The 23,767-nt window shown below is 49.5% G+C and overlaps 1 protein-coding gene across 2 annotated transcripts in view; it reads right to left on the bottom strand.

Moving 5' to 3' along the window:
- Positions 1-301: 301 nt before the first annotated feature.
- LETM1 (leucine zipper and EF-hand containing transmembrane protein 1) overlaps positions 302-23,767 on the bottom strand; it is a 59,307-nt gene continuing 35,841 nt past the window's right edge. Inside the window, exons 9-14 of one of the 2 annotated variants that reach the window (XM_075571126.1) lie at positions 22,521-22,703; positions 15,781-15,936; positions 14,047-14,181; positions 12,226-12,422; positions 10,448-10,604; positions 302-2,743 (exon numbers count right to left, since the gene is read on the bottom strand). In XM_075571126.1, the coding sequence (XP_075427241.1) occupies positions 2,591-2,743; positions 10,448-10,604; positions 12,226-12,422; positions 14,047-14,181; positions 15,781-15,936; positions 22,521-22,703 (981 nt within the window). In that variant the 3' untranslated portion in view covers positions 302-2,590. The remainder of the gene's footprint in view (positions 2,744-10,447; positions 10,605-12,225; positions 12,423-14,046; positions 14,182-15,780; positions 15,937-22,520; positions 22,704-23,767) is intronic. The other variant, XM_075571134.1, reaches the window with a different exon arrangement.

The following is a 23,767-nucleotide window of genomic DNA, read 5'->3' as shown; positions in this document are numbered from 1 at the left end:
CCAAAGCATTATTACTAGCCAGTGTCAGAGTGTAGATTTAATTACATTATTACACGAATCAGAATATTGCTAATTTCTGGCAGTTGCTACTGCAATGAACAACCTGTAGAAATGTTACAATTCCCAATTAACTCAACTAAAATTTTACCAATTGAATTTGTGCAAAAGCTTCCAACCGCCAACCCAGAAAAAGTCAAAATACCCCAAAAATGGAGAAAAACATCAATAACGTCAATGACAATTTGAGTAAATGCACGTTACCCGCTTCGTCGGCTCATAAATAACCCAGACTTTCACGGTGAACTTTAAATAACAGGTGGCATTTATTGTTATATTGGCATATATTTGAGGTCAAACATTTGAAATAATGTAAAAACATAAATCAAAACAAAAGATATGGGGATGATTTGCACATGAAGTTTATTTAAATAAACATGCCCAAGTCTCGTGATCTGTGAATATTCATTAAAACCTCACTTTAAAAATGTGAGTGATAAATACAATGCACCGAATGTCCCTTTACTGATCATGTTACAGTACGCTGGCATTTAACCCTTGCAGTGCAGAGATGTGCAATACCTTACTTAGCGCTGCAGAATTTACGGCAGGGGTTTTCAAACCAGTTCTCAGGAACCCACGAATCATATCCTTGAACCAAGCAATGAATCTGCAATCAAATATTGTTCATGAGAAAGTGTTCTATGCTCCGCATCAAACGGTACTTAAACCTTTCCTTCTTCTGGGCCACTTCAATGTTACTCATGGAGGACAACTAAACCTACTTATCAATATATTAACACAAATTCTATATTAGAATGAACGGCCCAATGTTTGGAAAGCAGGACAGCATGTCATAAATTAACCTGTGTGCCAGAGACTTCTTGTGGGAGCTGACCTGCCTGGACACATTATAGAAGCTTTGGAAACCACAAGTTATTGAGGAGCTACGTTTGAGAAGACCTGATCCACATGTAGGTCTTACTGGAAGCTCTAGTTTTCCAGAAGACTAGGTATCACCATTACATACACACACAAAAACATTTCATTTGTGTTAATGATTCGATTTCCCCAACTGGAAAAAATATATACTGGCATAACTACTGGTTTTCCTAAAAACCTAGTCTGCCTCGGTCCCTGCGAACAGGTTTAAAATCACCTGCATTAAGCTGGGGGAAAAAATTCAGTTACCCCAAAATGTAAAAGCATATCCAGATCAACATCTACAATACGCACAATTACAAAACCGACGATCCTGAAAAATAATTCAATTCAGACTGCATTATCAAATAAGGAAGCAAAAACTGCAACCGCATTCTAATTTGACAACTCTGCACTACTGTGGAAATATCTAACAATTTTAACCAACCACAACTGTGTATTTATACATTTTAGCATAAGTTATTTAAATGTCTACATTTCATTTTTTTTAAAGAACATTCAGTAGATTCGGTTTACAGACAGATTCTCTATTGCTTAAAGTAGCAGTAAAAGATCATTTGAAAAACAATCCAAAATGGGAAGAGGGAAAAATGGATTAAAAAAAATGTTGTTGATTTTTATCTCAATTAAGTACAGTATTTGGAACTTTTGGAAAGTCCTCCTACATTTCCACTCCCCAAAGTTAACCCTGGTACATACTGTTCATAACCAGCAAACAAAGTCTTGCATCACCCATGAATGAATCAAAACCATAAATACAGGGAAAATCAAAAGGTGACATTATGGAGGCAAGATTAAGAAAACAGAATAATAGAAGGATCATGTTTTATTGAAAAGAAAATAGTACTGGACACAAATGGCGAACCAGTAATAAGCACAAGGCAAATGAACGCCAATGGTGATGTTGAGTAAAACACCTAGTACGGCTGCTTTAAAATGCATAGAAAAAGCTATGAGAAATACATTCCCTGTGTATAATGCATAAGGCGCCTGTAAGATTGTTTCTTAAATAGGAGGTTTTTTCCTAGGATATGCATGGAAGCAATTTCAAAAAGCAATAAACCATAGTAATACATTCTCTGCCAGTGAGGCAACAGCATGAATTTAAATGAAGGTTCACGTAAAACATAGGGAAATGCAGATACGGGACCACCACTTGAACAATGTGCTGTCAAAACCGCATACAGAATGTTTGCTTTAAAAAGCCATCACTTCTGGAAGAGCCAAGTGAAGGGAATTAACCACGCTAGGATGAGGGATGAGCCAGACAACTATCGACATGGCTGAACAGCTAGGAATACAAGGCATTGCGATATACGATTCTTACAATTCATATCTGATTAAACATCCATTAGGAATTTCAATTTAGTTTACTACATCACAAAAAAACAAAGCAACGGATCTAATGACATGATTTCACTAGACAGAGAACCCTCTCTAAAAAGGAACTGGCTGATACCCAGGGAATGATAGTAAATGACTTGTTTAATAGTGGAAGCCTTTATTTCACTCCATACAACAGTGCACGATAAATTGTCGCTTGGAAATGAAATCACCTCAAAAGCAAGAAAAACTTGAGTCACAATAGCAGCTCTATGGATAATTTACAAGACACAAGGGGATATCAATGCGTTTGGTTCCGCACAGAGCTCTAATTCTGCACTTCTGCGGCCTGCTCTTTCTCAGCCTTTTCTTTGGCCTTCTCCTTCACAACCAGTTTCTCCTCTTTCTGGATGAGTTCCATGATTTCAGCAACTTGACTGGTAGAGATGTCTATGTCTTCTTTGTCGATTAATTCCACTACCTGATGGGGACAAAAGTAGAGAAGTAGAGTATTGCATGTTTGATATCCAAGTACAGCAACATCATTGGCTAACAGGGGGCAAGAGGAGGACCTAACAGGAAGGAATATTGGTAAACTAACCCCTTCAGAACTTTAGGGTGATAAGAGCAATGTATTCCAGGTAACTCAGGGGTAAATTCTATATACTCTGATGGGGCTCTTCAGGCAGTTTCAGATTATATAGCATGTACCCCTTAGAAATAGAAACAAACCCTTCTTATTTAGTTCAACATCACAGGTATGCACACCAAGCTAAACAAAAAAATACAAGGTTTAATTCTGTAATAAAATACTTTACAATGGCTCCAGATGCATCCATATTAATTTTAGAGTCACTTTGCTTTAAAAATATAGATAAAGCATAACCACTATACATTATTTCGACACATTTGGTTTGCCACTTGATCGTACATGATGAGCAAAATGAATATGTTATTGCTAGGATTCCCACTTATTCTCTCCTCTGCTGAAAGGACAAGCAATGCAGGAGGCTAAAAGCACATTAAATGAAGGAATGGGATTGTGGGGAAGGATGGTCAGAAAGCAACAAGTGTAGGAGGATTAGCGATTGTGGGATTGGGTTTGTTCCCCAAAACCTAAAAGTCTTACAGATTACAGATTACAGATTATAATTTGAATCTAGAGGAAGTAGATGGACTAAAGCAGTGATTTTTAACCGGGGTTCCACGGGTCCTCCAGCTGCTGGAGGGGGGGAAGAGAAGAGATGGGACAACTGTCCCAGTGACCCGGCAGCTCCCCAGCAGCAGCAGTCCGGTCACTGCAATCCTTCCTCTCCCTCATCCTGTCCGTGCCGGAAGTCGGGTCGAATTTCTGGCCGAGACGGAGAGGGAGAGCGAGTCTGTGAGGGGAAGAGAGACCGAGGGGTGGGGGAAGAGAAAGAGACCGGGGGGAAAAGAGACCGGGTGGGGGAAGGGGGGGAAAAGAGACCGGGTGGGGGAAGGGGGGGAAAAAGAGACCGGGTGGGGGAAGGGGGGGAAAAAGAGACCGGGTGGGGGAAGGGGGGGAAAAAGAGACCGGGTGGGGGAAGGGGGGGAAAAAGAGACCGGGTGGGGGAAGGGGGGGAAAAAGAGACCGGGTGGGGGAAGGGGGGGAAAAAAAGAGACCGGGTGGGGGAAGGGGGGGGAAAAAAGAGACCGGGTGGGGGAAGGGGGGGAAAAAGAGAGACCGGGTGGGGGAAGGGGGGGAAAAAGAGAGACCGGGTGGGGGAAGGGGGGGAAAAAGAGAGACCGGGTGGGGGAAGGGGGGGAAAAAGAGACCGGGTGGGGGAAGGGGGGGAAAAAGAGACCGGGTGGGGGAAGGGGGGGAAAAAGAGACCGGGTGGGGGAAGGGGGGGAAAAAGAGACCGGGTGGGGGAAGGGGGGGAAAAAGAGACCGGGTGGGGGAAGGGGGGGAAAAAGAGACCGGGTGGGGGAAGGGGGGAAAAAGAGACCGGGTGGGGGAAGGGGGGGAAAAAGAGACCGGGTGGGGGAAGGGGGGGAAAAAGAGACCGGGTGGGGGAAGGGGGGGAAAAAGAGACCGGGTGGGGGAAGGGGGGGAAAAAGAGACCGGGTGGGGGAAGGGGGGGAAAAAGAGACCGGGTGGGGGAAGGGGGGGAAAAAGAGACCGGGTGGGGGAAGGGGGGGAAAAAGAGACCGGGTGGGGGAAGGGGGGGAAAAAGAGACCGGGTGGGGGAAGGGGGGGAAAAAGAGACCGGGTGGGGGAAGGGGGGGAAAAGAGACCGGGTGGGGGAAGGGGGGGAAAAAGAGACCGGGTGGGGGAAGGGGGGGAAAAAGAGACCGGGTGGGGGAAGGGGGGGAAAAAGAGACCGGGTGGGGGAAGGGGGGGAAAAAGAGACCGGGTGGGGGAAGGGGGGGAAAAAGAGACCGGGTGGGGGAAGGGGGGGAAAAAGAGACCGGGTGGGGGAAGGGGGGGAAAAAGAGACCGGGTGGGGGAAGGGGGGGAAAAAGAGACCGGGTGGGGGAAGGGGGGGAAAAAGAGACCGGGTGGGGGAAGGGGGGGAAAAAGAGACCGGGTGGGGGAAGGGGGGGAAAAAGAGACCGGGTGGGGGAAGGGGGGGAAAAAGAGACCGGGTGGGGGAAGGGGGGGGAAAAAGAGACCGGGTGGGGGAAGGGGGGGAAAAAGAGACCGGGTGGGGGAAGGGGGGGAAAAAGAGACCGGGTGGGGGAAGGGGGGGGGAAAAGAGACCGGATGGGGGAAGGGGGGGAAAAGGAGACCGGGTGGGGGAAGGGCGGGAAAAGGAGACCGGGTGGGGGAAGGGCGGGAAAAGGAGACCGGGTGGGGGAGGGGGGGGGGAGAAAAGAGACCGGGTGGGGGAGGGGGGGAAAAGAGACCGGGTGGGGGAGGGGGGAAAAGAGACCGGGTGGGGGAGGGGGGAAAAGAGACCGGGTGGGGGAGGGGGGAAAAGAGACCGGGTGGGGGAGGGGGGAAAAGAGACCGGGTGGGGGAGGGCGGAGAAGAGACCTGGGGGGGGGGGAAAGAGTCGGGGGGGGGGAAAGAGTCGGGGCGGGGGGAAAGAGTCGGGGCGGGGAGGGGGGAAAGAGTCGGGGCGGGGAGGGGGGAAAGAGTCGGGGCGGGGAGGGGGGAAAGAGTCGGCGCGGGGAGGGGGGAAAGAGTCGGGGCGGGGAGGGGGGAAAGAGTCGGGCGGGGAGGGGGGAAAGTCGGGGCGGGGAGGGGGGAAAGAGTCGGGGCGGGGGGGGGAAAGAGTCGGGGCGGGGGGGGGGGGAAAGAGTCGGGGCGGGGAGGGGGGAAAGAGTCGGGGCGGGGGGGGGAAAGAGTCGGGGCGGTGGGGGAAAGAGTCGGCGGGGGGGAAAGAGTCGGCGGGGGGGTGGGGGAAAGAGTCGGCGGGGGGGTGGGGGAAAGAGTCGGCGGGGGGGTGGGGAAAAGAGTCGGCGGGGGGGTGGGGGAAAGAGTCGGCGGGGGGGTGGGGGAAAGAGTCGGCGGGGGGGTGGGGGAAAGAGTCGGCGGGGGGGTGGGGGAAAGAGTCGGCGGGGGGGGTGGGGGAAAGAGTCGGCGGGGGGGTGGGGGAAGAGTCGGCGGGGGAAGAGTCGGCGGGGGGGGTGAGGGGAAGAGTCGGCGGGGGAGGAAGAGTCGGCGGGAGGGGGGAAAGAGTCGGCGGGAGGGGGGAAAGAGTCGGCGGGAGGGGGGAAAGAGTCGGCGGGAGGGGGGAAAGAGTCGGCGGGAGGGGGGAAAGAGTCGGCGGGAGGGGGGAAAGAGTCGGCGGGAGGGGGGAAAGGGTCGGCGGGAGGGGGGAAAGAGTCGGCGGGAGGGGGGAAAGAGTCGGCGGGAGGGGGGAAAGAGTCGGCGGGGGGGGGGGGGGGAAAGAGTCGGCGGGGGGGTGAAAGAGTCGGCGGGGGGGAGAGAGACCGGGGGGAGGGGTGGGGAGAGACCTGGGGGGAGGGTGGGGAGAGTCCTGGGGGGGGGGGAGAGATACCCGGGTGGGGAGGGGGAGAGAGACCCGGGGGGGAGGGGGGAGAGAGACCCGGGGGGGGAGGGGGGAGAGAGACCCGGGGGGGGAGGGGGGAGAGAGACCCAGGGGGGGAGGGGGGAGAGAGACCCGGGGGGGGGAGGGGGGAGAGAGACCCGGGGGGGAGGGGGGAGAGAGAGACCTGGGGGGGGGAGAGAGACCTGGGGGGGCAGGGGGGAGAGAGACCCGGGGGAGGGGTGAGAGAGACAGGGGGGGAGGGAGGAGAGAGACCAAGGGGGGGAGGGGGGCGAGAGACCAAGGGGGGGAGGGGGGCGAGAGACCAAGGGGGGAGAGAGACCAAGGGGGGGAGGGGGGAGAGAGACCAGGGGGAGGGGGGGAGAGACCCGGGGGAGGGGTGAGAGAGACAGGGGGGAGGGAGAGAGACCAAGGGGGGGAGGGGGGAGAGAGACCAAGGGGGGGAGGGGGGAGAGAGACCAGGGGGAGGGGGGGGAGGAGAGAGACCAAGGGGGGGAGGGGGGGAAGAGAGACCCAGGGGAGGGGGGGAGGAGAGACCGGGGGGGGAGGGGGGAGAGTGACCAAGAGGGGGAGGGGGGAGAGACCCGGGGGGGAGGGAGGAGAGAGACCCGGGGGGGGGGGAGGGGGGTGAGAGACCAGGGGGGGGAGGGGGGCGAGAGACCAAGGGGGGGAGAGAGACCAAGGGGGGGAGGGGGGAGAGAGACCAAGGGGGAGGGGGGAGAGACCAAGGGGGGAGGGGGCGAGAGACCAAGGGGGGAGGGGAGAGAGACCCGGGGGGGAGAGACACCCGGGGGGGAGGGGGGAGAGAGACCCGGGGGGGAGGGGGGAGAGAGACCCGGAGCGGGAGAGACCCAGGGGGGAGGGGGGAAAGAGACCGGGGGCGGGAGGGGGGAGAGAGACGGGGGGAGGGGGGGAGAGAGAGACCGGGTGGGGAAAGGGGGGAGAGGGACCCGGGAGGGAAAGAGGGAGAGGGACCCGGGGGGGGGGGGAGGGGGGAGAGAGACAAGGGGTGAGGGGAGAGACCAAGGGGGTGGGAGGGGGGAGAGAGACCCGGGGGTGGGAGGGGGGAGAGAGACCCGGGGGTGGGAGGGTGGAGAGAGACCCGGGGGTGGGAGGGTGGAGAGAGACCCGGGGGTGGGAGGGTGGAGAGAGACCGGGCGGGGGAGGGGGGAGAGAGACCGGGCGGGGGAGGGGGGAGAGAGACCGGGCGGGGGAGGGGGGAGAGAGACCGGGCGGGGGAGGGGGAGAGAGACCGGGCGGGGGAGGGGGGAGAGAGACCGGGCGGGGGAGGGGGGAGAGAGACCGGGCGGGGGAGGGGGGAGAGAGACCGGGCGGGGGAGGGGGGAGAGAGACCGGGCGGGGGAGGGGGAGAGAGACAGGGGGGAGGGAGACCAGGGGGGCGGAGGAGGGAGGGAGACCGGGGGGGCGGAGGAGGGAGACCGGGGGGGGGGGGGGAGGGGCGGAGGGAGGGAGACCGGGAGGGGGCGGAGGAGGGAGGGAGACCGGGGGGGAGGAGGGAGACCAGGGAGGGAGAGAAACGGGGGGGGGGAGGGGAGAGAAATGGGGGGGGAGGGGGGAGAGAGACCGGGCGGGGGAGGGGGGAGAGAGATCGGGCGGGGGAGGGGGGAGAGAGATCGGGCGGGGGAGGGGGGAGAGAGATCGGGCGGGGGAGGGGGGAGAGAGATCGGGCGGGGGAGGGGAGAGAGAGAACGGGCGGGGGAGGGGAGAGAGAGAACGGGCGGGGGAGGGGAGAGAGAGAGAGAGAGAGAGAGAGTCTAAAGGGGGGGGAGAGAGAGGCAGAGAAAGTCTAAGGCCTTGCGCGCCCTCGTGACACGTGCCCTCATTGGCTGAACCTCTCACGTGACGCAGCCGTTGCTCAGCAATTTCAATTCCCAGATTCCTGCTCAAAATTTGCACGCTTGGACACCTCATTTGCGCACACAATTGAAAACAATTTGTTTTGGCGGTGAGTTGTCGGACATGCGCGCCACAATTATAATCACGGATTAAGAGAGGGGGGGGGGAGAACAGGGGGAGAGATTAAGGGGGGGAGAGAGTCTAGGTGCGAGCGAAGGGGTGTAGAGGGAGAGAGTCTAGGGGTGGGCGAAGGTGTGTAGAGAGAGAGAGAGTATGGGGGAGAGTCTAGGGGGGGGAAGAGGCAGAGAGAGGCTATGGAGGGGAAGGAGAAAGTCTACGGGGGGAAGAGACGGAGAGGGAGAGAGTCAAAGTGGGGGAAGAGATGGGGGGGAGAAGGGGGAAGAGAGGGATGAGCCGGGGAGGGAAAGAAGGTTTGTGTTGCCCATAATTTCACAATATAATTCTAGGGTTCCTTGACCAAAAAAAGATTCACAGACGTGTTCAATTCTCTAGTCCAGTGGTTTTCAGAGTTAAGCAACAACAATCTTCTCTCTGTGCCTTACATATTTGCCTTGGTCTCTCCCATGCCAAAACAAAAATGCCAGCAAATATAACCCCCATGTATCATCACAAATGTGTTATTTTACTGGTGTGTTAATAATGTCATCTTGGTTTATTTCTCTTTAGTATTTTAGTATCTTCACAGTTGTCTTCCCTTCAAATGTCATAATTATTACTTAGTAAAATCAAGTCATCTGAGATGACTGGCAAGAGATTGGACAAAATCACTTCCCCTTCCATCTCTTTCATTGCAAGTTTTAGTTTCAAATGTCTAAAAAAAAAGACAATTTATCAGATTTTAATGTTGAGACAACAGTTCCAAGCCGTCCTTTCATTTAATATCTTACTAAACTTATGTGCAGCTAGCAGCAACATAAAATGTCTAAATAAAATCTGTTTGTGTTTGCGAGTTTACATATTATTTCCCCAGTGTGCGGTTACCTGCTTTTGGTGCACCTTCCACATGAAATGTGCAAGTATAAAAAAAAAATATATATATATATATATTACACTATCTGAATGTACCTGGGAATTCTAAGCAAATAAACATCACAGATTTATAACTGGATAATTTCATTTTTCAGTTTAATGAAAAAAAAAAAAAAAAAAAGTATGTATTCTTTCTTCTAATGCTTTTTGGTAAACTGTATTTTTCATTGCCGATGTCATTTGTGCCGTCATGTATGACATCAACAAAGCATGGGGGGAGGGCAGTTAAGATCGTGTGTCACCTTAACTTCAACATTACCAGACTTTTGAAGGGTTTGCTTACAAACCTAAACTACACTTTAACAAAAAAATTTCAATGGCATATGTATGTGTATTTGTCGGTGGGTGTGGGTGTTCTTGGAGCTATGCCTCCGATACACACACAGGATCTTTTATTACCATACGTATGGTAATAAGAGAATGTGTGTGTCTTCCACAGCCATAGCTCCAGGACCAGGAAACACACACGAAGTTGGTTAAAATCAATGCCGTTTTGAAAGATTCAAAATGGCGTCCTATTATATCCAAACAGACAAAAACATGTTCCTTGATTTCAGGAACCATCATTCAACATTTGGTTACGATATCTTAAGAGGTGTACAAAATACATAGCAAAGACAAACAACTTTCCAAAATATATAGTAGAAGACTCACGATAAAGGGAAGTTTTGGGCCCAAAATTTCGAGTCTCGTTCACCAGGATGTCAGCCGGTTACTTTTTCATTATTTGTGGTAAGGTTTTAACATAATAAATAGTATGACTAGCAAAATGAGTTATGGCCCTAGGTAAATGTTCACAGAACCTACTCTATGTATAAAGAATTACAAGACATGCTTGTCACAAACAGAGCAACACTGCTAAATACACATCAAATATTAAAGCCTATAAATGTATAATTTACCATCATCTTTTCAGGGCTACAGACTGAACTTGACTACAGTACCACAACAGAAGACAAACTGTCTTCCCATATAACCATGGAAAATGGTCAGCTTAAAGGGACCAGTTTGGCCAGCCTATTTTCCGATCTGCTTTGCAACTGTAGATCCTACTTGATCTCCGGTTTACATTGCCTATTTCCCAATTCCCTCTTTCATGCTTCCCCTACTATTTTAGTGACACCTACATGTATATCTTAATCTACCAGACCCCACCCAGCATATCACATTTCATCTTTTGCCTGCTGAACCGTGAATATATTATTGAAGTATTCATACGTTTTAAATCGACCCCACGCTCCATTCTTTCAAAACGTACAGCCGAGCTACGATTCTTTCACCAACCTTCCAGTACATACCTTCGCTACATCGTCTATATCAATCTTCCCGTCCTTGTTTTCATCGAGTGCCTCCGCAATACGAAGCAATTTCTGCTCTGGGATCTTCTGAATTTGTTTCATGATGTTTATCAGCTCACTGATGCTGATGAGATTCTCCCTAAAGGCGAAATACAATCTGTGTACAGCAGACAGTTACAACAATTAAAAGAGGGCTATGGTACACGCAGCAGAAGAGGTAAAAAAATGGAGCAGATAGTGGCAATTATGCCAAGGACCGTTCATCACTTGCTGATCACTTCCAACAGACCTGATAGCGATTGCATTAGGAGACAATCAAAACGGAATTATTTGCACCCGAGATTTATGCTTTTAGAAGAAAATCTGTTGAATATTGTTGATCTCCAAAGGAAGTAGAAGCTGCAAGTTTATTAAGAGAATGTAAAAATGATAACTGCATAACATCTTTGAGAAAGGCAACATGTAGAGCTTTTATAATGTGCAAGTTCGGTTAAAGCTGGACATTTATCAAATATTGTTAGTTGAACATATTTAATAAAAATAAATTAAAATGTAATCATTTAATAGGGCTGCAGGGTGGTATGCTTGTGTATAACATTCCATTATTGAGCTGTGACTGCCATAAAACTCATGAAGGTGCTTCTGTTTGCACAGTACCATTATTAGGTCTATAACAAATACCATAACATTATGGGTAGTAGGAAATCATGCTCTCTCTGGACTTTCTATCACCTGTGGAACAGAGGAACTTCAAATGAATATGATCATCAGTTAACATGGAATATGCAAGTCAAGACTGCCCTACTACCCATCAGGTTACAGGATTTCTATAGACACATTGCTGGAAGTAGACGTGCACCAATAATATATCAGACTCTTCTTTACATGCTATCCTCAACTGTACAATTAAGCACGTTGACTAGAATACAAGAAATAAAGAGAACAAAGCGAGAACGTAACCTAGAACTCTGGCTGCTGATTTCAAAGCCTTTGTTGGAGTAACAGAAACCAAAGAATGGCCCTAGAGAACACGTCTTATTCTGATCAAGTAGAAAAGTTTAACTATATTTGTAAATAAAAACATTAGCGAGCCTGGGTGTGAAAAAAAAATAATTCAAAGGAACGTCATACCCCACTTTTAACATTAGGTTCTCAGCTATGATTTTTGCCTCTCTTTTTTTTTTTAATACGGTATGTATGACACCAACTCTTCTACAAATAAAATCAGTACTGCAGAATTGAGAAACAAAGCAACTAAGCCCACAAGACAATAAATACCCTCTGATTATTCCCCGTGGCTTTCTGAAAGATCATGGTAAACCTCCTGTGCCTTTCCTTCTTCTACGCCCTTCTTAGCACTAGCCGAGGTTGAACTTGGACATGTCTTTTTTTCAACATCGTCTACTATGTAACTATGTAACCTGTGCCGTCTTTTTTTTTGGGGGGGGGGGGCGCTTATGAATTTTATGGTGCACTTAAAATAGAGACTGGTGGCGTTAAAACGCTCATGTATAACACTCCTTATGAAAGACTATCAAGCCGGGCCATTGAAATGACTCACGATCTGAAAACAATTATACAATTCACAAATCCAACAGAAGCAGCCTGGAGAAGTGAGGCTGGCCTGATACTTACTATATCTATATATAGATATGTATATTGCCACAGAATTCATAAAACAATATACATTCATGTGCCTCATTTTAGTTGGTGTAAAGGTACACATATATAGCGATGGCCAGAGTTTGGCCACACCATATTGAAAAGCCTGCACTTACCCAACAGGTGGAATAGCGCCACTGTCTACTCTGTGCCCGTCCAATACTTTCTCATCATTCTCCAACTCAACGATAATATGGTCAATCTGTCCAATCATGCGGTTCACCCTCTTTGTTAGTCTCTTGCTCGCCTTGGACTCTTCCACTACCGTCTCTTGGCCAGTCTTTGATAGCTCCTTCTTGATTTCTTCCAAATCCTACAATAGATGCACATGATGTATTACACACAACCACAAGGCTCAATTATTGCAGATTGTGTGTATGGAGATAGCGATACAGCGATACATATAATATAGGAGTAAGAGTGCTAACCATGTCAAAACTAGAATTCCTGCCTTATAATATAGCAGAAGTAGTAATGTCACTGCCTTTGAAGTGGGTGAACGCAGTTCGAATCCCAGTGTCAGCTCTCCTTGAGATGTAGGGCAAGTCACTAAAAGTAGATTGTAAACGCTACAGGGCAGAAGCTCATTGTGCCTGCAAAATTCTCTGTACAAGGCTACGTACACGGTCACCACTATATAAGAAAAATATATATATATTACAATATAATATATACATTAGCTTTGAAAGTGTTGTGTTGATAGATGATCCTAGAAGTAAAGTCATTATTGAATCGACATAAATATTGATGAACAGCAGCAAAAAGACAAGATGATATTTTTCATGTATAAAAAAAATGTACTGCAGACTGGTGTGAAAATGCATCATCTGGGATCAATGGGGGAAAAAAATGCATGTACTGTATGTATATAGAAATAGATGGAAGCAGTCACTCCAGCACTTCGAAAAATAGGTAAAGTTTATTTAAAAAAAAAAATGTTTTTAAATTATCAACGTTTTGGCTCTACTGGAGCCTTTCACAATGAGGTGAAACGCATTACTGGGCAGATTGACCACTGTAAAGAGCCGCAACGTTGATAGTTTTCCAATAAACATTACTTATGTTTCCAAGTTCTGGGGTGCCTTTTTCCATCTTTTATTTTTGCTTGCACCCAGGCAAGACGTCTGTTTTCCAGAGTGTCGCTGTATAGCACTGTATAGACAGACGTATAGAATATAGCAGCGGTGCGCAAACTGGGGGCAGGAGAATTTGCAGGGGGGCACGGGCTGTTACAGATGCCCCACGCTCTTCCCCCAGGCATTTAATTTAATGCCGGGGGAGGCGTGAGGCCTCTGTACCCTCACTTACCTACTGGCAGCCGGGTCTTCGGCGACGCGTCGCCATGGCAACGCGCGTCAAATGATGTGGTGGGGTCATATGACGTGACCCGCAACGTCATTTTGAAACCGTGCCTTCGGGGGAGGGGGTGGAGCTCGAACGCTGCACCTCCCAGGAAGGGGGCCGCAGCTGAAAAAGTTTGTGCAGCGCTGGTATATACTGTAGGCACACTTCAAACAGAAAACAAGCGCATGTGTCAAAGGATAAATGTAGAAATACTTCACCCAAAACCAGGTCCGATGAAGATTCAGCATTGCATTAATATATTATATTAATAACCATACAAAGCGGTTTGATCACTACTAATGCAGTGCAAAGTCTTCTTAATCAGACCTGATTTTGGATGAAGTGTGTACACACACACACACACACACACACACACACACACACACACACACACACACACACACACACACACACACACACACACACACACACACACACACACACACACACACACACACACACACACACACAGCTTTATATTGCTTGCCCACCAAATAACAAGCCTTCTCTCACACTTTCCCTGCCAGATGCCTCTGGCAATGAAAGGGTAACAGGAGTGCAGCGTGTTACACGAGGCAGTGACCGTGGGTTACCTCGCTGTACTCCTGCACGTCATCCTTCAGCTCGGAAAGCTCCTCTTTCTCCTTGGTCAGCAATTTCTTTTGCTCTTTTAACTTAGTGCACGCATCACTTAACATGTCAATCTCTTCCTTGGTTATTTCTTCACCCTGAAAAAAAAGGGGGGAAAGATTTATTTATTTTTTTTGCAATCAGGAGACAACGATTTTAACCCTTTTGTTACCAAACATAACGACTCGCAAAGTGCTGCTTGTAGGTCTGCAAAACGTAACTTGAGATCTCAACATTTTCTCTTGCAAAATCTTTGCCAATGCTGCCGTTTTAGTAAAGTGTATCCGCTTGGGTAACCCAGCTCCCATCTACGTCATGGGGTCTGGCACTGCAAGGGCCCCATGACGTAATAGGTGTGCCAGTCTACATCAGGAGTGGTCAACTCCAGTCCAAAAAGGCCACCAAAAGGTCAGTTTGTAAGGCTAACCCTGCTCCAGCACAGGTGGCTCAATCTTTGACTGAATCAATGATGTGCTGGAGCAGGGAATCCTTAAAAACGGACCTGTTGGTGGCCCCCTTGTGGACTGGATTTGGCTGCTACTGATCTACTTGCTTGTTTTTGGAGGCAAGATGGCAATCTGCGCTGGGACCCAATCTCACAGTAAGAGGAACAGAAGACGACGCCTCTTCTGTTCCGTCATCAGGGAAGCGTCGGAGAAGAGATCAAGTGATTGCGATGTGTGTGTGTCCACACAACTGAAACAGCGCCACACAAGAAACCGGTTATATATTATGGGGATATTCTTATCCCATTGGGAGTTGTCCGAAACTGGAATATGCATTCGCGAAACGGAAACATCTTTCCCCCCAAATACAATTTCTCACAAAACATTTTGCCAAGCCTCAAAGGGCTAATAATGTTGTAATTTCACACGCTTTCAGCAAAATATCCCCAGACACTGAGTGCAACATGGTGTGTGCTCCCTATTTATAGTCCCTGCATTAAGGAAATGTAGCGAGCTTGGAGCATTTTGCAAGCAAATCGAGTGATTTTATAGAATATCGCTAAATAGCATATTAAACAAAATCACACTGCACAATAATTTGATGGCTTGGCGACTCGCTTCTGAACTCTGACTCAGTTGCAGGTTTTTTTTTGGTGACAGGGGAAAATGTTGCATAATACATGACCTCTACTAACGAAGCTTACATACCACAAAAACTAAAGAAAAACATAGCACTATTTTTTCTGTTAATCTGGGAGAAAATGTAATCTCATTCATTTCATCTAAATGCTGAATTTACTCATTTCTGCTGGAGTTTTCCTGTGTGAACTGTGGAAGATACCCACTTGGTGGCAGTGTAGTCTGAATTTAAAAAGACAGCACTATTTTTATTGAAAATAATTTGTTTCACAAGTAATTAATGGCGAGAGAAAAAAAAGACAAAAAACAAAGTACACAAACCTGCCTTATCCCATGATCGCACATGCTTCCACAACAGCAAATGCATCCGCCTTTAGGGACCAGTATTAAAGTGGATAAGAAGCAAAAAGTGAGTGTTCGATGCACGCCATTACCCAGAATCCTTTGCTTCAGTGCAAGCACAGCATGCTGGGTGGTAATGGGGTACGACAGATTTGTGGATTGGTCTCGGACATGTCAAAGTGCCCACAAGTGTTTTTATCATAGTGAAAAGAATACAATAGTACACACACACACACACACACACACACACACACACACACACACACACACCTTGAGGCCTTCCAAGACAGGTGCTGAATCTTTCAAGATCTCCGCGTCTTCAATCACGTTCATCTGAGCTACTTCTGGTTCAGCAGGCGCATGTATCTGACTTGTTTTCACATCCCCAGGTATCGTCTCCAGGTCTGGTGCAGCCTGCACGTCCACCTGATTTAAGAAACCAAAGGCACATTAAAGATGTACAAGTGTCCAGATTCAACGGTTTCTTTGGTGGAGGGGCAAAATACAAACGCATTCTTCTGTGTGACCTGGATCTCAGTCTGAAAATGTGTTGAGACAACGTGGGTTTTTCATAGTGACGATAGGGGCCCTATCGCACGTCAAAGCCCTTTGAAGGCAATACGTCTTTCCATGCAATAGTGCCTCAATTGACAACATCACAGTTTAATGAGTGACCCCCAATGAGAGGCATATGATGCGGACACAGGGCGTTACCTACTAAGAGGTGCTATGCCAGAAGAAACTTTCAGGCCTGGAACACATACAGGTGAAGCAACTGTCTCTCCAGGTGCTGGAAGGGGCCTTATGGAGTAGCACAGCTTGGTAAATATATTCCTTCATTGTTAAATCATAATCGTGCTTTGGAAACACAGGGCGTGTGTTAATACATCACTGGTTCACTGGTTGCCAATGTTTGACCCAAGAGAGTAAACTTCTTATAATCTGCACCCAGTGATTAATTTTTTTTCCCACTGGAAAACTAAATTTAATCCAATTAGTAATGCGAATAGCAGCCTTTACCTGCGCTGCAGCCTGTAATGAGAATAGCAGCCTTTACCTGCGCTGCGGCCTGTAATGGGAATAGCAGCCTTTAGCTGCGCTGCAGCCTGTAATGGGAATAGCAGCCTTTACCTGCGCTGCAGCCTGTAATGAGAATAGCAGCCTTTACCTGCGCTGCAGCTGTAATGGGAATAGCAGCCTTTACCTGCGCTGCAGCTGTAATGGGAATAGCAGCCTTTACCTGCGCTGCGGCCTGTAATGAGAATAGCAGCCTTTACCTGCGCTGCAGCCTGTAATGAGAATAGCAGCCTTTACCTGCGCTGCGGCCTGTAATGGGAATAGCAGCCTTTACCTGCGCTGCTGCCTGTAATCAGAATAGCAGCCTTTACCTGCGCTGCAGCCTGTAATGAGAATAGCAGCCTTTACCTGCGCTGCAGCTGTAATGGGAATAGCAGCCTTTACCTGCGCTGCAGCTGTAATGGGAATAGCAGCCTTTACCTGCGCTGCGGCCTGTAATGGGAATAGCAGCCTTTACCTGCGCTGCAGCCTGTAATGAGAATAGCAGCCTTTACCTGCGCTGCAGCCTGTAATGAGAATAGCAGCCTTTACCTGCGCTGCGGCCTGTAATGGGAATAGCAGCCTTTACCTGCGCTGCTGCCTGTAATCAGAATAGCAGCCTTTACCTGCGCTGCAGCCTGTAATGGGAATAGCAGCCTTTACCTGCGCTGCAGCCTGTAATGGGAATAGCAGCCTTTACCTGCGCTGCGCCCTGTAATGGGAATAGCAGCCTTTACCTGCGCTGCGCCCTGTAATGGGAATAGCAGCCTTTACCTGCGCTGCGCCCTGTAATGGGAATAGCAGCCTTTACCTGCGCTGCAGCCTGTAATGGGAATAGCAGCCATTACCTGCGCTGCAGCCAGTAATGGGAATAGCAGCCTCTACCTGCGCTGCGGCCTGTAATGAGAATAGCAGCCTTTACCTGCGCTGCAGCCTGTAATGAGGATAGCAGCCTTTACCTGCGCTGCAGCCAGTAATGGGAATAGCAGCCTCTACCTGCGCTGCGGCCTGTAATGAGAATAGCAGCCTTTACCTGCGCTGTGCCCTCTAATGAGAATAGCAGCCTTTACCTGCGCTGCAGCCAGTAATGGGAATAGCAGCCTTTACCTGCGCTGCAGCCTGTAATGAGAATAGCAGCCTTTACCTGCCCTGCAGCCTGTAATGGGAATAGCAGCCTTTACCTGCGCTGCAGCCTGTAATGGGAATAGCAGCCTTTACCTGCGCTGCAGCCTGTAATGAGAATAGCAGCCTTTACCTGCGCTGCAGCCTGTAACGGGAATAGCAGCCTTTACCTGCGCTGCAGCCTGTAATGAGAATAGCAGCCTTTACCTGCGCTGCGGCCTGTAATGGGAATAGCAGCCTTTACCTGCGCTGCGGCCTGTAATGGGAATAGCAGCCTTTACCTGCGCTGCGGCCTGTAATGGGAATAGCAGCCTTTACCTGCGCTGCAGCCTGTAACGGGAATAGCAGCCTTTACCTGCGCTGCAGCCTGTAAAGAGAATAGCAGCCTTTACCTGCGCTGCGGCCTGTAATGGGAATAGCAGCCTTTACCTGCGCTGCAGCCTGTAATGAGAATAGCATCCTTTACCTGCGCTGCAGAATGTAATGAGAATAGCAGCCTTTACCTGCGCTGCAGCCTGTAATGAGAATAGCAGCCTTTCACTGCGCTGCAGCCTGTAATGAGAATAGCAGCCTTTACCTGCGCTGCAGCCAGTAATGGGAATAGCAGCCTTTACCTGCGCTGCAGCCTGTAACGGGAATAGCAGCCTTTACCTGCGCTGCAGCCAGTAATGGGAATAGCAGCCTTTAGCTGCGCTGCTGCCTGTAATGGGAATAGCAGCCTTTACCTGCGCTGCAGCCTGTAATGGGAATAGCAGCCTTTACCTGCGCTGCGGCCTGTAATGGGAATAGCAGCCTTTACCTGCGCTGCAGCCTGTAATGGGAATAGCAGCCTTTACCTGCGCTGCAGCCTGTAATGAGAATAGCAGCCTTTACCTGCGCTGCAGCCTGTAATGGGAATAGCAGCCTTTACCTGCGCTGCAGCCTGTAATGAGAATAGCAGCCTTTACCTGCCCTGCAGCCTGTAATGGGAATAGCAGCCTTTACCTGCGCTGCAGCCTGTAATGGGAATAGCAGCCTTTACCTGCGCTGCAGCCTGTAATGAGAATAGCAGCCTTTACCTGCGCTGCAGCCTGTAACGGGAATAGCAGCCTTTACCTGCGCTGCAGCCTGTAATGAGAATAGCAGCCTTTACCTGCGCTGCGGCCTGTAATGGGAATAGCAGCCTTTACCTGCGCTGCGGCCTGTAATGGGAATAGCAGCCTTTACCTGCGCTGCGGCCTGTAATGGGAATAGCAGCCTTTACCTGCGCTGCAGCCTGTAACGGGAATAGCAGCCTTTACCTGCGCTGCAGCCTGTAAAGAGAATAGCAGCCTTTACCTGCGCTGCGGCCTGTAATGGGAATAGCAGCCTTTACCTGCGCTGCAGCCTGTAATGAGAATAGCATCCTTTACCTGCGCTGCAGAATGTAATGAGAATAGCAGCCTTTACCTGCGCTGCAGCCTGTAATGAGAATAGCAGCCTTTCACTGCGCTGCAGCCTGTAATGAGAATAGCAGCCTTTACCTGCGCTGCAGCCAGTAATGGGAATAGCAGCCTTTACCTGCGCTGCAGCCTGTAACGGGAATAGCAGCCTTTACCTGCGCTGCAGCCAGTAATGGGAATAGCAGCCTTTAGCTGCGCTGCTGCCTGTAATGGGAATAGCAGCCTTTACCTGCGCTGCAGCCTGTAATGGGAATAGCAGCCTTTACCTGCGCTGCGGCCTGTAATGGGAATAGCAGCCTTTACCTGCGCTGCAGCCTGTAATGGGAATAGCAGCCTTTACCTGCGCTGCAGCCTGTAATGAGAATAGCAGCCTTTACCTGCGCTGCAGCCTGTAATGGGAATAGCAGCCTTTACCTGCGCTGCAGCCTGTAATGGGAATAGCAGCCTTTACCTGCGCTGCAGCCTGTAATGGGAATAGCAGCCTTTACCTGCGCTGCAGCCTGTAATGGGAATAGCAGCCTTTACCTGCGCTGCAGCCTGTAATGAGAATAGCAGCCTTTACCTGCGCTGCAGCCTGTAATGGGAATAGCAGCCTTTTCCTGCGCTGCAGCCTGTAATGAGAATAGCAGCCTTTACCTGCGCTGCAGCCTGTAATGAGAATAGCATCCTTTACCTGCGCTGCAGAATGTAATGAGAATAGCAGCCTTTACCTGCGCTGCAGCCTGTAATCAGAATAGCAGCCTTTACCTGCGCTGCAGCCTGTAATGAGAATAGCAGCCTTTACCTGCGCTGCAGCCAGTAATGGGAATAGCAGCCTTTACCTGCGCTGCAGCCTGTAACGGGAATAGCAGCCTTTACCTGCGCTGCAGCCAGTAATGGGAATAGCAGCCTTTAGCTGCGCTGCTGCCTGTAATGGGAATAGCAGCCTTTACCTGCGCTGCAGCCTGTAATGGGAATAGCAGCCTTTACCTGCGCTGCGGCCTGTAATGGGAATAGCAGCCTTTACCTGCGCTGCAGCCTGTAATGAGAATAGTAGCCTTTACCTGCGCTGCAGCCTGTAATGAAAATAGCAGCCTTTACCTGCGCTGCAGCCTGTAATGGGAACAGCAGCCTTTACCTGCGCTGCGGCCTGTAATGAGAATAGCAGCCTTTACCTGCACTGCGGCCTGTAATGAGAATAGCAGCCTTTAACTGCGCTACAGCCTGTAATGAGAATAGCAGCCTTTACCTGCGCTGCAGCCTGTAATGGGAATAGCAGCCTTTACCTGCGCTGCAGCCTGTAATGAAAATAGCAGCCTTTACCTGCGCTGCAGCCTGTAATGGGAATAGCAGCCTTTACCTGCGCTGCAGCCTGTAATGGGAATAGCAGCCTTTACCTGCGCTGCAGCCTGTAATGGGAATAGCAGCCTTTACCTGCGCTGCAGCCTGTAATGGGAATAGCAGCCTTTACCTGCGCTGCAGCCTGTAATGGGAACAGCAGCCTTTACCTGCGCTGCCGCCTGTAATGAGAATAGCAGCCTTTACCTGCGCTGCGGCCTGTAATGAGAATAGCAGCCTTTACCTGCGCTACAGCCTGTAATGAGAATAGCAGCCTTTACCTGCGCTGCAGCCTGTAATGAAAATAGCAGCCTTTACCTGCGCTGCAGCCTGTAATGAAAATAGCAGCCTTTACCTGCGCTGCAGCCTGTAATGGGAACAGCAGCCTTTACCTGCGCTGCAGCCTGTAATGGGAACAGCAGCCTTTACCTGCGCTGCGGCCTGTAATGAGAATAGCAGCCTTTACCTGCGCTGCGGCCTGTAATGAGAATAGCAGCCTTTACCTGCGCTACAGCCTGTAATGAGAATAGCAGCCTTTACCTGCGCTGCAGCCTGTAATGGGAATAGCAGCCTTTACCTGCGCTGCAGCCTGTAATGAGAATAGCAGCCTTTACCTGCGCTGCAGCCTGTAATGGGATTAGCAGCCTTTACCTGCGCTGCAGCCTGTAATGAGAATAGCAGCCTTTACCTGCGCTGCAGCCTGTAATGAGAATAGTAGCCTTTACCTGCGCTGCAGCCTGTAATGAAAATAGCAGCCTTTACCTGCGCTGCAGCCTGTAATGGGAATAGCAGCCTTTACCTGCGCTGCAGCCTGTAATGGGAATAGCAGCCTTTACCTGCGCTGCAGCCTGTAATGGGAATAGCAGCCTTTACCTGCGCTGCAGCCTGTAATGGGAACAGCAGCCTTTACCTGCGCTGCGGCCTGTAATGAGAATAGCAGCCTTTACCTGCGCTGCGGCCTGTAATGAGAATAGCAGCCTTTACCTGCGCTACGGCCTGTAATGAGAATAGCAGCCTTTACCTGCGCTGCAGCCTGTAATGAAAATAGCAGCCTTTACCTGCGCTGCAGCCTGTAATGAAAATAGCAGCCTTTACCTGCGCTGCAGCCTGTAATGGGAACAGCAGCTTTTACCTGCGCTGCGGCCTGTAATGAGAATAGCAGCCTTTACCTGCGCTGCGGCCTGTAATGAGAATAGCAGCCTTTACCTGCGCTACAGCCTGTAATGAGAATAGCAGCCTTTACCTGCACTGCAGCCTGTAATGGGAATAGCAGCCTTTACCTGCGCTGCAGCCTGTAATGAGAATAGCAGCCTTTACCTGCGCTGCAGCCTGTAATGGGATTAGCAGCCTTTACCTGCGCTGCAGCCTGTAATGAGAATAGCAGCCTTTACCTGCGCTGCAGCCTGTAATGAGAATAGTAGTCTTTACCTGCGCTGCAGCCTGTAATGAAAATAGCAGCCTTTACCTGCGCTGCAGCCTGTAATGGGAACAGCAGCCTTTACCTGCGCTGCGGCCTGTAATGAGAATAGCAGCCTTTACCTGCGCTGCGGCCTGTAATGGGAATAGCAGCCTTTACCTGCGCTGCAGCCTGTAATGGGAACAGCAGCCTTTACCTGCGCTGCGGCCTGTAATGAGAATAGCAGCCTTTACCTGCGCTGCGGCCTGTAATGAGAATAGCAGCCTTTACCTGCGCTGCAGCCTGTAATGAGAATAGCAGCCTTTACCTGCGCTGCGGCCTGTAATGGGAATAGCAGCCTTTACCTGCGCTGCAGCCTGTAATGGGAACAGCAGCCTTTACCTGCGCTGCGGCCTGTAATGAGAATAGCAGCCTTTACCTGCGCTGCGGCCTGTAATGAGAATAGCAGCCTTTACCTGCGCTGCAGCCTGTAATGAGAATAGCAGCCTTTACCTGCGCTGCAGCCTGTAATGGGAACAGCAGCCTTTACCTGCGCTGCGGCCTGTAATGAGAATAGCAGCCTTTACCTGCGCTGCGGCCTGTAATGAGAATAGCAGCCTTTACCTGCGCTGCAGCCTGTAATGAGAATAGCAGCCTTTACCTGCGCTGCAGCCTGTAATGAGAATAGCAGCCTTTACCTGCGCTGCGGCCTGTAAGATTTCTTTGGCTTCTTTGTCAGCAGCCTCAGCCAACCTGTCCATCTCTTTTTCCTTGTTCTCTTTTCGGATGGCTTCTTCCTCCTGGAGTGTTGCTTCAAGTTTGGTCTTATTATCCACTTTCTCACACTCTACTGCGGCCACTTTAACCTGAGCTTCTTTAGTCTGTGGGACAACAGATACACCATATTGTTATACAGCTGGGTTTATTTTTTCACAGGGGCCTAATTAACAAGGCAAACAAGACTAGCAAAAGCCCAATATTACTCTTACAATCTTCACTAAACTACATCAAATCCAGCAAACTTTTGGAGGTTCAGCAACAATATATTCCAGCCTTACAGCCATCAACCACCAAAAAGGATGATACTACTCTGACAGATCCCACCGACATAGCAAACGCATTCAATGAATACTTTGTGGGGAGCGCTACTTCGCTACTATCAAAGCACAACTGAGCTTCATATACTTCCAACAGTGCTTACAATTCTCAATTTATCCCAAGAGACCAAAAGAGATTACACAAGCGCTCCTCAAATTAAGGCAGGTCACGTGAGCAGTTCGACCAATGAGGGGGAACCAGCTCCGTGACGCCCCCCACGGACACAAAACACACCCGCTTCACGCGGGTGAAGGCTGTATAAGCCTTGGCCTAAAGCTACTAACGACAATGCTACAGATCAGAACCAACTTTAACATCATTCTAGCCTGTCACTAGTTTTAAATATCTGGGCAAATGAGCTTGACTCCAATTTAACATTTGGGTTGCATATTGATACTCTGACACCCAAAACCTTTTGCCAAACGGTGTTACTTTATAGGAAAAAAAATGATGCCAGGTGGTGAGAAAGGGCAATATGCCGCTTTCTCCTCCAATATAACTACAACACATCTCAGAGCGAAATATTCAAAGAACTAGATTGGCCATCACATCAGCCATGGGACAAAGAAATATTTTCCAGTCCTGCCTTCAAATACTTTCTGAACAAGCTCCTCACTCCTACCACACGCAGCACTTATCACCCAAGATCTGACCCCAAAAGACTGATCCAAAGGGGTCAACAAGGAATCCGACCGCTCTTATTACCGAGCACCTCAAAAAAAAAAAAAAAAAAACTGGAACAATCTACCTGATCTTTCAACATTTAAGATGTATCACATTTTAATCCGGTCTGTAACTGTTACACACGCCCATAACATATCTTTAATTGTTCATGAAATGTCTTTAA

This window comes from Ascaphus truei, chromosome 1, assembly GCF_040206685.1.
Source record: "Ascaphus truei isolate aAscTru1 chromosome 1, aAscTru1.hap1, whole genome shotgun sequence".
NCBI classification, from domain to species: Eukaryota; Metazoa; Chordata; class Amphibia; order Anura; family Ascaphidae; genus Ascaphus; species Ascaphus truei.
The sequence above is the reverse complement of the archived record's forward strand: the minus strand, read 5'-3'. Positions and strand labels throughout refer to the sequence as shown.